The sequence below is a fragment of the Nicotiana attenuata genome, unplaced genomic scaffold, assembly GCF_001879085.1.
Source record: "Nicotiana attenuata strain UT unplaced genomic scaffold, NIATTr2, whole genome shotgun sequence".
Lineage (NCBI taxonomy): Eukaryota > Viridiplantae > Streptophyta > Magnoliopsida > Solanales > Solanaceae > Nicotiana > Nicotiana attenuata.
Window position 1 is genome coordinate 117,146 of NW_017672262.1, and position 15,147 is coordinate 132,292.

Below are 15,147 nucleotides of genomic sequence, written 5' to 3' on the forward strand. Positions count from 1 at the left end.
GAATGATTAAGATTCAAACCTCAGCCTAACCTAATATGGTCCCCAGCCTAGTATTTATTTTTGCAAACTGAAATTTACATACTGATTGCAATTTCTTCCTCATTGGTCATGTTGTCAGTGATTTTTCATACATGGAGTTCTCTGCTGCCAATTGATTACTACATGAAAGGAGTAGTACTCAGTTTTCAGAATATGGTGGTCCTTCTGTCCAAAAAAAAAAAAGAAAATGAAGAAAAAAAAAATAGAAAAAAAACTTTATGACCAAAAGAACCATTCTATATGATAAAGTGAATCCATGACTATGATTGATAAATTTTCTTCTTTTGGTACTACACTTTATGGATCTATTCTCACTCTTTATTATCCTCTCAAGATACTAATCAATCTATAGTTTTTCTATTTGAAAATTGAGGGCTCAAATTTTCCAGAAAATTTTTACAAGTCCACAGCTGTTAGACCATAGTATGTATTAACTGCGTCTTAATTCAAACTAGTTGGAATCAACTATATGAACTATCAATATCCTACCCATCTAGACGTCTTCATAGAATTCTTCATAGTTAAAATATTTTTATAGTGGCTATGAACTCAAACTAGTTGGAATCAACTATATGAACCGTTAATATCCTACCCATCTAGACGTATTCATAGGACTCTTCGTAGTTAAAATATTTTTATAGTGGCTATCAACGTACCATAATTTCTCTCTATTGTTTGATAAGTAACCCTCCTTTATTCGGGTATGGAACCAAATATCTTGTAGAAATGACATTAGGTAGACACTCTAAAGGGCTGCTATTTAGAAATTAGCCAGTATGTCCTGAATTTCAGTTTTCCAATTCAAATTTTCGGGACAAATATGTCATGAATTGTCCTGCAGTTAAGAGTTTTAGTTTGAAATTTCAGGAGAAAATAACTAATGGCTAATTTCTAAATAGCATCCCTGAGAATAGCTATCTGTGCACGTGCCCCAACTATCTTTGCTAAACTCACATACACACAGAATCTAAACCTCCTCACAAATTTGGTCCAAGTTTGAGAGTGCAGATACAAGGCAATATGGAATCAGAAGGCTTGTGAGAGTCTAAAGAAAAGTACAACAGTAAAACTGGATTGTATCATATACTAGTTTCTCTGGAGACCGAATTCAGGGGTTGTGAAAAATATTCAAATACTAATAGTTGCTTACTGGAAATTCTCGACACAATATTAAGATCAACACCAACAAATACCTTCAAAAAAACTTTTGCTCATCCTACTACGGAAATGTCCACAGCAAAAAATGCATCAATCTAGAATGAGTATTCTTACAATTACAATATTGATTCTTTTCCTATTACTCAAGTATTGATCCTTCAGTAAAATGATGATTATCAGGAGGATATGCTGCCTCTTAAACAGTGAAAGGGTGGTTGATCTTGCGTTTTAGTTTCCCGCTTTTCACACACACACATATTTATTCGCAGTACCAGCATCAGCAGCAGACATAATCCTGGGAATTGTTAAACTGGCTTTAACCTTGTCTGCCGCTACCTCTAAAGAAGGCAGAAGATTTATCTACATTTACGTTCCTGAAAGAGAAATACAGCAAAGGAATAAGACATAGTAAAGTCTTTCATCAATTATAATGACCATATACTTCAGCTTAACTCTTGCATACATAGTGACCTGTCCAAAATATTAATTGCCCCTTTAATATAGAGATGACTGGTCCATTGACACTCTGAAGAATAAATATCAGCTGCTCTATTGGCTGGTTCAAGAACATTGGTGAGCCCAACACCTCATCTCCCACCCAAAAAGAGTAATCCCAACAACTTCATTAAGCTCCTTTTATAGAGAAAATGCAATACTAACAACAACAAGAGATCCTAATAACTATTATGTATAGTTTATATCTTCAACCTAATCTGAGACAGGACTGCACAGATGCACAAGTTATTTCTGCTGCCTCATATGATGAAACAAAGTAGCATGCAGCTGTTATCGAACTCCGTCGTAGACGAGACTTCTGTAGTAAGTACAACAACAACAACAACAACAAACCCAGTGAATCCCACGAGCGGGATCTGAGGAGGATGGGATGTACGCAGCCTTACCCCTACCCTAGAGGGTAGAGAGGCTGTTTCCGGAAGACCCTCGGCTACAGAAAAGATAAAAAGAGGTAATGACAACAAGTATAAACAACAACAAGATAAAAAGAGGGCCGAAGCCAAGGTAGCAAACGGTAGTAATAGCAATCTAAGAATAAAGGGATAACAAACTAACAATAATGTTGACGAACTGAAGAAGACAAAGGGAGACTTCTGTAGTAAGTATAATATCCAAATCATTTAAAGACTTGTTTAAGAAGGCCTCCTCATTTCTTTTCTGACAAGAATCGGCGTAAGCTTGTGATTAAGTGGTCTGCATAATCTTTAGCAGACGGGCTGCAAAATAAATAACATGAACTACATTAACATGGAACAAGAGAATGGTCACATAATTCACTAGATACACTAAAAACATAACATATAAACCGATGACATGAAACTGCAATAAACATCCACCGTTCAATACCAAAAGGTGTTAGTGGCAGTCAAGCTTACCATGATACTGAGTACAAGGCACTCTAAGATATTTTAGGCTTCATCAGTTTTCCAGTTACTGTTTTCCCCCATTGCTCATTCTGTGCAAATAATTAAGGGACCGCAATCACAATATACTTAAGTTGTCATGTCAATTGCTTTTTGAATCAGATCACATGATGGTACCGAGGGCCTTAGACCAAATTTAATCATGCCATTGGCAAGAACTTTGGCCTCTTTCCACTTCCCATCATTACAAAGAACTTCAATTGTCAAGCAATAGCTTGCTCCATTTGGAACCATTCCATTCTCAACCATTTCTTTAAGCAGCCTCAACGCTTTATAGGAACTGCCCTCTTTACAGTATCCAAATATTATCATATTGTATATTACATCATTAGGCTCCAGATGATGTTCAGACATTGATCGTAACAACTTCAATGCTTCCTTCATATTCCCTTGACTACACCATCCATGTATCAAGGCACCATATGTACAAAGGTCTACACTCAAACCAGCTTTATGCATACGCGAGAACACCTCAAGAGCTTTTTCCATGTCTTTCGATCGAGCAAATGCATCAATTAGAATTGTGTATGTGACTTTTGAAGGAAATATGCCTCTTTCCTCCATCTCACGAACAAAGTCAACAACCCTTGATGGATTTCCAGCTCTGGAGAAACCCGCAATTAAAGTATTATATGTGATTGAAGTAGGTGTTAATCCACAGGACTTTATCTGATTGAACAAAGCTAATCCTTTCTCAAGCTTTCCACCGCTGCAATACCCATCTATCAGAGTGTTGTATGTGATCAAATTAGGGTGCAAACCAGCCTGCTTTAATCGTTCCAACAATTTCTCAGCTTCTGATACCCTCTTCTCTTGACATAACCCTCTAATCAAAGTGTTGTAAGTTACAACATTGCACACTACCCCGTTACGCTGCATTTCATCAAATAATTCAAATGCTTTGTTAACTTTTCCATCGCTGCAATACACATTAATAAGAGAGTTATAAGTATATATATCGGGAAACACTCCGTCAAGCTTCATCTTCTTATAAAGCTCAAAGCCATCAGTTTTAAGTCCTTGCCTAAAGAAACCACTAAGCAAAACAGAATAAGTGTACTGATTAGGAACGATACCCTCAGCTGACATTATACTAAACAACTCCTTTGCTCGTCCAGCATTACCGTGCTTAAAACATCCATCAATCATGGTTGTATATATTACAACATTCGGATGCCAACCCAAGTCTTTCAATTTGGCTAAGGCCTCAAAGGCACCATTCAAGTCACCATTTTCACAGCAACCCTTTATCACTATCCCAAAACTATGCATATCCAAGAACTCCTTTCCAATTGATTCTTCAAAAATAGACCAACCCTTTTCAAAAGATCCATTCTTTATAAGACAAGAAAGTATACTATTAGATGTATTTGATGTAGGTAGAAGTCTTTTATCAATCATTTCATTAAAAAAGATCAAAGCTTTATCTACTAATTGAGATTGAACATGGGCATTAATGATTATTTCATATAAAGGAGTAGAATTCAAGAAATGGGTATGTGTTAAATGGTGAAGTAAGGAAGAAACAGTGAAATGGGGTGAAGTGATTTTACCAGAAACTAACTGTAAGATGAGAGATTGAGCGCGTGAGAGCGCGTTGCATGATAGAAGCTGGTTTAGGATTATGGCAAACGATTGGTGAGTTTGTTGGAAGCCTAGTTCTGTTGAGGATTTGAAGAGTGTGAGAGCTTTGAGTGGTGGGAGTTTCAGCAATTTGGAAACAAGAACAGTTGCTTGTTGTTGTTGGGTTTGTAACATTTTTGCTTCTATTGGAAAAAAAAAAAACTAAGCATTCCCAGATGAACAAGAAGACAAATACATCGTACTAGCATTCAGCATTAAGACAAAGTTTAATTTCAGAAACTAAAGTAGAACCTGGTTTTAGAGTACATGAACAATTTCACCTAAAAGGTTGTCTGGTGAAGCTTAGTCAATCGGCATAGTAAAACCATCAGCACAGTTCACGTCGACGATGGAGTGGCCGCTGTGCTTTGCTATTGTTGTGAGACTAAAGCCCACCGGACTCCGGAGCCCAAGAAAGCAACTCAAAGCTCACTTAATTTTCATAAAGCAGTATGTTTAGTGCTAATTAGGTATTGATAGATACTATTTGCTATATATTACGGATTTTAGATACATTTTCTGTTCTTATTCATGAATACAATAGCAAAAATATGCATGAATCAAGGAAGTCTAGCTAACACCAACTTGTCACGACCCAAAATTCCACCATAAATATCGTGATGACACTTATCTCTAAGACTAAGTAAGCCGTTTATAATAACAATTCAAGTCTTTTTTTTTATTCTATAAATAATCGAAACCAACAGCGAAAATAAAAATACAACCTCCCAAGACTAGTAGTACTGAGTCACGAACTCTAACTGAATACATGAAATGATCTGAAGGAAATTAAATATACACTACTGCTCGAATAATAATTGGCAGTACGATAAAAGGGAAAGACTCCAAGGGACTGCGACGACCAAGTAGCTCTACCCTGAATCCTTGCGATCACCCTCTAACTCTGTCCGAGTCCTATATCCCCAATACTTGGCTCAGTTGTTGTATTTGAGTGTATTCGATTGTATTCATGGCGTGAAACATGGGATTACACCTAGACAGATTATTGGTCTGTATTCACGGCGTGAAACAGGGGATTACACTGTTTTTAAACGAAAAGTGTATCAAGTAACATAATAGACTCCTAATATAACTCAATAAACTCAATTATAACACACAAAATTTGTATTTCCGGTTATAAAAAAGATTCCCAACCGAAAAATACCCCAAAAACATAGCAATCTTCAGAAAAATTATATAATACATCTGAATACATGAATTATATTAATTAAAAAAAATATATGAATACATTCATGGCATATAGCGAGACAGTGAATATAATGAAATACATAGAATACAGCGGGGTACATTAAAATACAATGGAAAAAAAAAGTGAATATAATGAAATACACGGAATACAACGAGATACATTGAATTACAATGAAACAAAAAGACAATGAATACAATGAAATACATGAAAAGACAACGTGATACGTTGAAAATACATTGAAATATATTAACAGAAAATCAAGTTGCTCGGCCCAAACTCCGTCGTCTTTGTTCAAGAACAAACCCTAATTTCCGACGAATCCGTCGTCGAGCAATGGTGGCAGAATAAGGACTCTGTTAAAGCTTGAATCTTGTATTGAAGATGACGGAAGTTGAGAACCTCGAGTTTATCCAATATTAGGACTCTTCTTTCTCCAGAAGATGAAACCTCAAGAAGATGACGTCGTCGAGCAATGGTGGCAGAATAAGGACTCTTCTTTCTCCAATATTAACATACCTATAGCTTTACTAACCTCGAGCTTATTAGCGAACCATTCTTTGTTAGCTTTAGTCATATTCCAATTACAATGGCGAAGAAGAGCCAAAGCAACGTCCGATGGAATTGGAGAAATTGGGATCGGAGAGAACGTAGGTGATGTGGGTAAGAGGAATTTTGAGACCGAGCATCGTATTTTCAAGGAATGGGGGAAAAGAATGACATGTATCAAAGTAGAGAGAGAAAGAACTGAATAGCGTATTTAGTGGCTTAGAGGTAGGAGGTAACCAAAATTTGATATTTTGCTATAAACATTAAAAGGGATCTATAGAATATAATTTTTTTAAATGGTATTTATTTAAAATAAATAAGGTGTTAACCTTTGCTATAGGAGGTAAAAATTCCATTAATAATCAAAGGGGATCTTTATACAAATAGTTGTACAAATTTACTTTTTATATTTTTAGCCGTTATATATATATATATTCGTCTGCTATTTTTAATTTACACCATTGAGTGGACGGTTATTCAGGTTAATTTTAATTCTTCTAATCTCAAAAATCGTAAACCCAATGCGAACTCCACGATCAATCCAAATAAAATAATGGACTACAACACAAATGTACCTTTTTTGCTTGTGTATATAGGTTATACACGATTATATATATATATAGATAGATATATATCGACTATTTTAAATTTAAGAGGTTGAGTGAGTATGTATTTAGGTAAATTCTTCTAAGAGCAGGAGGAGTTAACATGCTTCAAATTGTAGAAATGATATTAAGGTAGTCGCTTGTAAATATCTATTTAAAATATCACATATTTTTAAAAATTATTTTTATGTTTGACAAAATTACAGAATAATGTACTTCATAAGTTGACCTTGCACTATTCTAGCCCAGTTACAAGTTTGCAAATGTGTAGCCAAATAACAATAAGATCTCTTCGTTTCCAATTCCCTCTAATTATAACGACCTCATTTATTTTTTCATCACCTACCTACCCCTATTGTAGCTCTCCCCTCATTTTTCACTCATAAATATTTAATTTAATTAATAAAAAGGAATCACATGCAAACAAAAATGAAAACAAAAAGCAGTTCCCCATTTTTAGCGTAACCATTGATTGACACATTCAATCACACTCATTCGTGCCTTCTTCCATAACCAATACTTTTTTTATTTTTTTTATTATTTATTATTATTGTTTTTTTTTGTATATCTTCATGTTTATACATACATATCACAACTACAAAACACAAAAACAGACGCGAGATACCTAAAATCTCATATCCTTTAATGCTAATCTTGTTAAATTTTGATTATGATTTTGTGAAAAATTTGGAGCGGGTATTGTTTAAACTTATTAAAAATAGTCTAAAAAGGTTGTATACAAAGTTTGAAGTTATTTGTTGGAGATTTGGACTAGTTTTATACAAGAATTGCAAGTGAAAATCGTACAAAAATTTCATCAGAGAAGCTTATACACTTTTATACATTGTTATACACTTTTATCCAAAGAGGAACATTATGTATATAACTGTATAAAAGTGTATAAAGATGTATAATCAAAAAGTGAAAATATTCTTGATACACTATGTATACAAGTATATAAGAAGAAGAAGAAGAAGAAGAAGAAGAAGAAGAAGAAGAATATGCGAGAAGTTCACCAAATACCTATAAATAATGTATCAGCCTTGTATACAATAGTGTATAAGAGGTGTTTATACACTATTTATACAATATTATACATTATTATACAAATGAATCCTATCAACAGAGCTTCACGTGTTCTTCTTCTTCCTTGGGCATCTTCTCAAATTTAACTCAAATATAGCCTAAATCTACTCCACATCACTTGAAATTTATGTTTTGAACTCAACTTGATGATTCCGATCAATTGGGACAACACCCATTCCAAACAGCTAACAAATCGGAAAACTCAATTTCTGAAACCGAATCTTTGAACCACCTGTAATGATGACTTTTATTTTTCAAATCCTTAGTTAACCATTGGAATCCGGACAAGAATTGAAGGAGAATAACAATAGTAGAGAAATTTTGTGGTGTAAAAGCTGATACGAGAAGAAGAAGAAGAACCAAGAAAAAAAGGGTGGGCTAACTGATGAAAAGTAATTTTCAAGTTATGTCCAACCTGTGCTACACTGGGTAAGGCTTCAAACGTGAGCCATTTTCTAATGGGTTGTTGGACCAAGTGATAAGGAATGTAATTCCCCCTTAATATTAAGGAATTTCTACATTCCTATCCCACTTAGGAAACCTTTTTACCCTACATGTTTAAGGTTTGAGTAAATTTACATTTAGTATACCAAATTACCATTTTTATACCATATCTAATTAAGGTTATAATTAATGTGATATTTTCTACTCCTTAATTAAAGCATTTTCGTTTTTTTCAGTACTAATCCCTCACTTTCTCTCTCCTAACTCCCCCCCCCCTCCCCCACGTTTTACCTTTACTCTTCACTCCCCCACGTTTAGCGTCTGTTTTCTTCTTTATAGAACAAAAGCTACCCACGTTCTTCATTATTCTCCATTTAAATTCACCAAATATTGAAGTTATCATTCTACAAAATTCGTTCCCATCTTTAGTCAAGTCGAAGTTAAACCATGAAGAACATCAAATCTCCCAAAAAAATACCTAAAAAATCTACAGTAGGTGATATCCCCTCTTTCGATTTGGGTGTTTTAACACCAAAATCACCACAAAAACAAGTAAAATCCACACATACAATGGAACCTACTACACACAGTTACCGTGCCGAGACGAGAACAAAGCAAATGCACGATGTAGATGCTGGAGGAAGTGCTACACCAGGCGGCAAGCAACTGTCTTAATTTTGTAGATTATTTGTAGTTGTAATTTTCTACAGTTTATAATTGTAGTTATTTTGTAGTCGTTTTGTAGTTATATTGTCGTTAGCTTTTAAATTTTGAAATAGAGCTGTAGTTACTTTTTTCTTCCTGCATTTTTGTAGATAATGTTTATATCTGTAGATGTCTTGTAGTGTTTTGTAGTTATATGTGTGGGTAGACTGTATTTTTTTGAAGCAGATTTGTATGTATTTTTTCTTCCTGATTTGTTTTTAGCTATTTGTGTAGTGATTGTGTAGTTATATGTAGATTAATGCTTCATTTTTATGCAGTTTACTAATGTGAAATAATTTATCATTTTGTGCAGGATGGACATTATTTTGCCTCACATAATGTGGATTATGGGGTGCTTAGATTCCACACTTTGTGTGATCCTACCCCGGTGTTTAGGGATCCAGACGAACTTGCATCAAAATAAAGATAAACAGTGTTATAATTTTGTAGAATCTTTGTAGATAATTTGTAGATTTAGTGAAAATTTTGTAGTCATCCATTTTAGGATGTCAGACATTGTAGTTAAATTGTACTATAACTATTACAATTTGTAGAATCTTTGTAGATAATTTATTTAAAGACAACATTTTGAATTCAACAATTTCTAATCATAGATTGTAGTTTATTTTGTCTTATAAATGTAGTAACTTTGTAGATAATTTTGAAAACAAAATTGCTTTATTCTTTCATTAAACTGATTTATAGTTTAATTGTAGACAAATGTAGTAATTTTATAGATAATACCGTAAAACCATAATTCTATGCAATTTCGAACTATACAAACCTGCACTTGTGTTATCGTTGGTGATTGCCAATTCCATATTGAAATCTCGTGCACTTATACATAACGGATATGAACCTAAGTTTTTATTCTCCTTTTTGGTCTCCATATACACACGAACCCCCATATCATTCCTAATCTCCATTGGGGGGCAACTGTCGTTCACCATGTATTTGATTTCTACAATTTTTTCTGAAGTATCAATCGATAGCTGTTCTGCAATTGTAGAAATCAGAATACGGTAGCTTGCATTCTCATCTACCGCAATGGCATCAACTTCAAAATCTCTAAATCTGCCATAGTTATCCCAATTCCCATTCAATTGTAGCATGATTGCGATTTTGGACATGATTGCGTGTTGTTGCTGATGTATTATTCTAAATTTTTTCGTTTTTTTTGGATTTCTAGATTGAGAGATAAAAAGATGAAGAACAGATATATGATCGCCAATTTGATTTCTGAAAACGACGAAGAACAGAATATAACAATTTTGAGTTGTTGAATCTCGAAGAATTCAATTCTACAATTTGAATTCAGTTTGTTGAAGCTGTTCGTACTTTTTTTTAAAAAATTTTTGAATTGCAGTTTAAGAGTAAATTACGCAGATGCGAAATCTCATTTCCGTTTCAAAACTTGAATTTAATGTAGAATAAATCAATCCCAAGATTCTTTCCTGATTTTTCGCGCGTTAATAAGGGAAGTTTCGCCCTATTAATTTCTAGTAAACGAATGGTACAGAAATTGTAGAAAAAATATGGACTAGGCGGGTAATTTAGATACTATGCACATATTTGATAATAAAATTTCATATTTATATGGTATAAGAAGGAAAAAATCTCCTTAATTAATTACCGGGCCACAACCCAACCCATTCCAGAATCCACAGCGGCCCAAATAAACAGCCCAATTTTTGGTAGAAGAAATCTATCAGCAGCAATCTCAAGACTACCTCCAGTTTCAGAGAAGGCGAACGAAGTTTCGATAGTTGTGAGAAGTTTGGCCGATTGGAGAATGAGTAGCGCAGTGGATGCAGTAGGGAATCCGATCCCAACATCGGCGGTGCTGATGTCGGCGTCGAAACACATTGACATAAGATGCCGGAGCGAGAACGTAGCATATCTCAAGTGCAAAAAAGACGATCCTAACCCTGAGAAATGCCTTCACAAAGGCCAACAAGTCACTCGCTGTGTCCTTAGCCTGTAAGTGACAAATTCATATCCAAATATTTCTTAATTTTGAAATGCCTTATCGAATTTTTGTGACGTTATTATAGTTGTGATTTGTGTGCGAATTAATTATTGAGAAAAGGAGAACGTTTAGGGCTTTGTTTGTATACATTTTATACTAATCAGGAGCTGACTTTTTTCTGATTCAAGTATGAAGTGTTTAAGTTATCCGTTTGTTAATGTTACAGTACATATATAGCAGAATTTTCGTTTTGTTGTGGTGGTCCCATGAAGTAAAGTTGCAGAAGGATCATCATAGATGATCTGGATTTAAGGTTAATTGTTGTCCGAAGTATGTTTGGTTTTGTTAGACATTTGTATGTTATTAGGAACAAGTGAAACATTTGGTGTGAATTTGAGATTTAGAGAACCTCCAGTTTTATAAAATACTAATTTGTCAAAAAGATTTTGATAAGTTTATAATTTGTCAAATTACTGAGTAGTGGAATGAAATGGGTCCAAATAGAGCATAACAAAAAGTAGAGGATTCTTATAGCCCAACCTTACTAGTTTGAAAGTGAAATTTAGTTGATTTGGTTGATTGATACTATTACTACTACTACAAACAAGTTGGGCTCGGCTATATGAATCCTTACTGACCTTGTCGCTCCATTTAAGCTCATCTTAAGCCAGAAATTAACTAATTAAATGTTCTTGTTGAATGTTTTTCTTAATGCTTGAATCTCTACTGCAACTGCTTTTTATAGGTATTGTCATGGGCGAAGCCATATGTCCGAAAGGGTCGTCAGTTGATCACCCTTCGTCGGAAAATAGCACTAAGTATATAGGTAAAATATTAGGTTTTATAGGTATATAACATATATTGAACACTTCTCGAAGAATTTTTTCACTTCTTTTAATTTGAACACCCTTAAAAAAATTTCTGGCTTCGCCACTGGTTATTGTTGCCCAATAATTGGTAGAGTAGTAAGAGCAATAAGATATCTTTCCTTGGTTTCTATTGGACTGTTTCGATAAGTCAGAGCATAATGTAACATAGTTTCAAACAAGAATGTAGCAGAATGAAAAGGTATTCTGCCTGTTCAGCGGCAAAGGTGGTACAGTGCATGATGGCGGTAGGCCTCTGGCCTACGTCACGAGTTTGTAACAAGGCTTTGAACCAAATTTGGTACTTAAGAGGAGAAGGATAGAATGGTGGGCCAATTTTCCCTATATTTTTTCTCTGTCATAAAAAAAAAAGAATAAACAATTGTTCATCTGGCAGTTAAAGACTGAAAGTTTATGTATATCCTGAATCGTTTATGAAATCAAGAGTGGTTAGAGTTTTGTATTCATGCTGTGATTGTATGTTCTTCATGCTGGGATTAGAATTGTTCTTTAAGAGGTACATGTTTAGCTTATTAGCTGGCAATCATATAATATGTATGCATTTAGCTAAGAAGCTGGCAATTCTTATAACAAAAAGAATACTTGTAGCTGTTTATTTCCTTTGCCATGTGCAGATGAGTGCGTATAACATGCGTTTCGTGATGATATTGGATTGCTTTCAGGGTCTTTTTCGTCGGTCACCGTGCTGTTGCTAAACATTATTGATCAGAGTAGTTGAATGTCTATGTAGTAAAGGGGGATATATTTGGAGTGATTAACCCTATGAAATCAAGGGTAGTTTTGGGTATCTTGCTGATTGAATTACTTGAAATAAAAGGTGTGTTGGATATGGCCACCCCCTTATTATATGACAGAGATGTTGGACTTGGATATTTCTCTCAGTAGAATCCTTTTGAAGCCTGTTCTTAGACAAGTTTGAAAGCTGTTTTTTCTGAAAAAAAGAAAAAAAAAAAAAGCAGGAGAAACGTCTCTCCTACAATATATGAACCTTAAACGGAGTTACCTGATTATTTATATTCTGTTACTTGTGTTATTGCTCAGTGAACTAGACCAGTTTAATTATCTTAAACTAATGGATGCCCACTTTTTTTGATTTGCACCGGGTGTCCGAGTCTCTTAGAGCACCGACTAATCCCGGGGGTGCACAGGCCCTCGGCAAGGAGTTTCCCGCAAGTGCACCACGGTTAATTCAGGTTTTACCCAGTCCGATGGCCCTCAGAAATTGTTTGCACCCAGTGAGTTTCGAACTTGAGACCTTGAAAGGGAGCAAACCCCAAGGCTCAAGTCAATTGCCACCAGGCCAACCCCTGAGGGTTATGGATGCCCACTTTAGAGAGAGTCATAGATAACGCAAGACAATCCCTTCCTTTTTTTCCGAAAATGTAACATATTGTGTATATTATATATGTACATATCAGCTGCACAAAGTTTGTACGGCAACCATGATTACAAAGTGTAAATACAAGGAAGCATCCAGCCCTTGTTCATCTCACAAGGTACCTAGAAGATCAGTAAGTGATTCTGTATCCTCTAGAAATTCCTGTTTACACCAAAAGTGATACAAAAATAAACATCTCATCTTGATTTCCTGGGTAGGACTGCGTAATACAAAAACAAACATCTCATCTTGATTTCCTGGGTAGGACTGTTTAAGTTTTCAAAACATCTAGAGTTCCTCTCTTTCCCGATTGTCCACCAGACAGCAGCAGGTATAATTTTCCATCTCTCCTTCCAGCTCGACTGTCTTCCATCAATGCTCTAACAAGCTAAGACTTCTATGATCTTTTGGCATAACCCATTTGATTCCCCTCAGATTAATGAATATCCTCCATAACCGAACAGTAACTTGACAGTGCAAAAAAAGATGGTTGATTGTCTCTGCTTCATTCCCACATAGTTGACATCTAGAGCGTAGTGGGATTCCCCTATTCATCAGATTGTCCTCAGCTATAACTGCTTTCTTTGCCAGTAGCCATGTGAAACAGCCTCTCACTGAGCAACCAAATCAGCCCCTCTACACCAATTGTCTTTCTTGGCTACTTATTTTGTTTTTATTATCTCAAAGGAAGTTCTTTTTTCTCCTCTTACGTTTATTTTATCTCTTCATCCATCAACATAACGCGTAGAAAAACAACTCTAAGAGCCATCAACTGAATACCGTAGACGACCACGTGATCCGCATGCCATTTCCTTCAAACAATGGCCTTGCTGTGTCAAGGTATTGTCTATCATTCATACCTTATATAATAAAGGGTATTGCCTAGCATTCGAAGTCTTTTATATGCACATATTCTTGGTGTATGCACACATTGTATCTGTTGCAAATCCTCTTTGTATCCTGCTTATATGTCTCTTATATGCAGGCTAAGATTTGAATAGCAGTTAATCAGCACGCTAGACATCCAAAACTGACTTTAACGTGGAAAAGAGTCAAATTTAGGCAGCCGATCCATCTTTGTCCCTTATTATCAGCTGATGCCTGTAACAGTGTCACAGTGTGACTCCTGAATCCTGATACATAGCCATTGGTCAATAGCCTAAATCACAGGGGATGAGGGGAAGAGTTGGGTATAGGTTAGGACAGTGTGTGTGGTCTATGGAAGGTGGAGAAAAATTTAAAAAATGACATGGGGAGTGCTCCACAGTGTGGGATAATACTGGGTATGTTGTTGTTGTTGACATGGGGAGTGCTCATATTTTGGTGGTTCACTTACAACAGACTTGCTCTTATTGAGAAATGTTGGCTGTCTAAAATCTTGATACTAGTATTTACTTTAAACCAAATTGTATTAGCAACACTTGATGAATCTTATAACTTATGAAACTGTTGAGAAATCTGAGTGATTCTATATGAACTCTTTAAATTTTTTGCAAAATCTAATTCCTTCATTTGTGTTATAGGTTGAAGGATCTCCATCAAAGGTGTAACAAAGAGATGGATGCTTATGCTGGATGCATGTACTACAACACAAATGAGTTTGAGATGTGTCGTAAAGAGCAACAGGAATTTGAGAAGGCCTGTCCTTATTGATTGGCTGGGAAATAACGTTTTTATTTTATCAAATAATGACTTGAATGTATTTGCAACGAGAAGATCGTTTTGCTGTAAGCACCTTTTGATCAAATATGTTACTGTGGCTGGACCCCTATCACAGGGAAGTTGCCTATTTGATGTTGCTCTCAAATTGCCTTCCTACATGAAAGCATAAACGGCTATTCATCAACCACTCAACATTATGTGTTTTCTGGCCATAATTTGGAATTTGGATCAATCATTCTTCTAGGGAATTTGGAATGCAGTCTCTTCCTCTATAGTTTTGTTTCTCGGACGTATATATTGTTTTTGTCTTTCGAATATACATTATGTTTCTACAGTTTTGAATTCACTTATCATATGCAGATAGTCACATCTCAGTTATATAAGCTAAGGAGTACT

The 15,147-nt window shown here is 35.2% G+C and overlaps 2 protein-coding genes across 4 annotated transcripts; one reads left to right on the plus strand and one right to left on the minus strand.

Annotated features, from left to right (window-relative positions):
- Window positions 1–1,146: 1,146 nt before the first annotated feature.
- Window positions 1,147–4,702, minus strand: LOC109212515 (pentatricopeptide repeat-containing protein At4g11690). 3 transcript variants are annotated; one of them, XM_019376166.1, is made up of 3 exons: window positions 2,589–4,702; window positions 2,269–2,429; window positions 1,147–1,571 (listed from the first exon to the last, which is right to left on the minus strand). In XM_019376166.1, exon 1 carries the CDS (start codon window positions 4,392–4,394, stop codon window positions 2,706–2,708), a length of 1,689 nt encoding a protein of 562 aa, XP_019231711.1. In that variant the 5' UTR covers window positions 4,395–4,702; the 3' UTR covers window positions 1,147–1,571; window positions 2,269–2,429; window positions 2,589–2,705. The 3 variants fall into 3 exon arrangements, with proteins under 3 accessions (XP_019231711.1, XP_019231712.1, XP_019231710.1); XM_019376167.1 differs by lacking the exon at window positions 2,269–2,429; XM_019376165.1 differs by having other exon boundaries at window positions 1,147–2,429.
- A 5,843-nt stretch (window positions 4,703–10,545) lies between these two features.
- Window positions 10,546–15,068, plus strand: LOC109212513 (NADH dehydrogenase [ubiquinone] 1 alpha subcomplex subunit 8-B-like). Its single transcript, XM_019376163.1, has 2 exons — window positions 10,546–10,835; window positions 14,613–15,068. Exons 1-2 carry the CDS (start codon window positions 10,648–10,650, stop codon window positions 14,740–14,742), a joined length of 318 nt encoding a protein of 105 aa, XP_019231708.1. The 5' UTR covers window positions 10,546–10,647; the 3' UTR covers window positions 14,743–15,068.
- The last annotated feature ends 79 nt before the right edge of the window (window positions 15,069–15,147 follow it).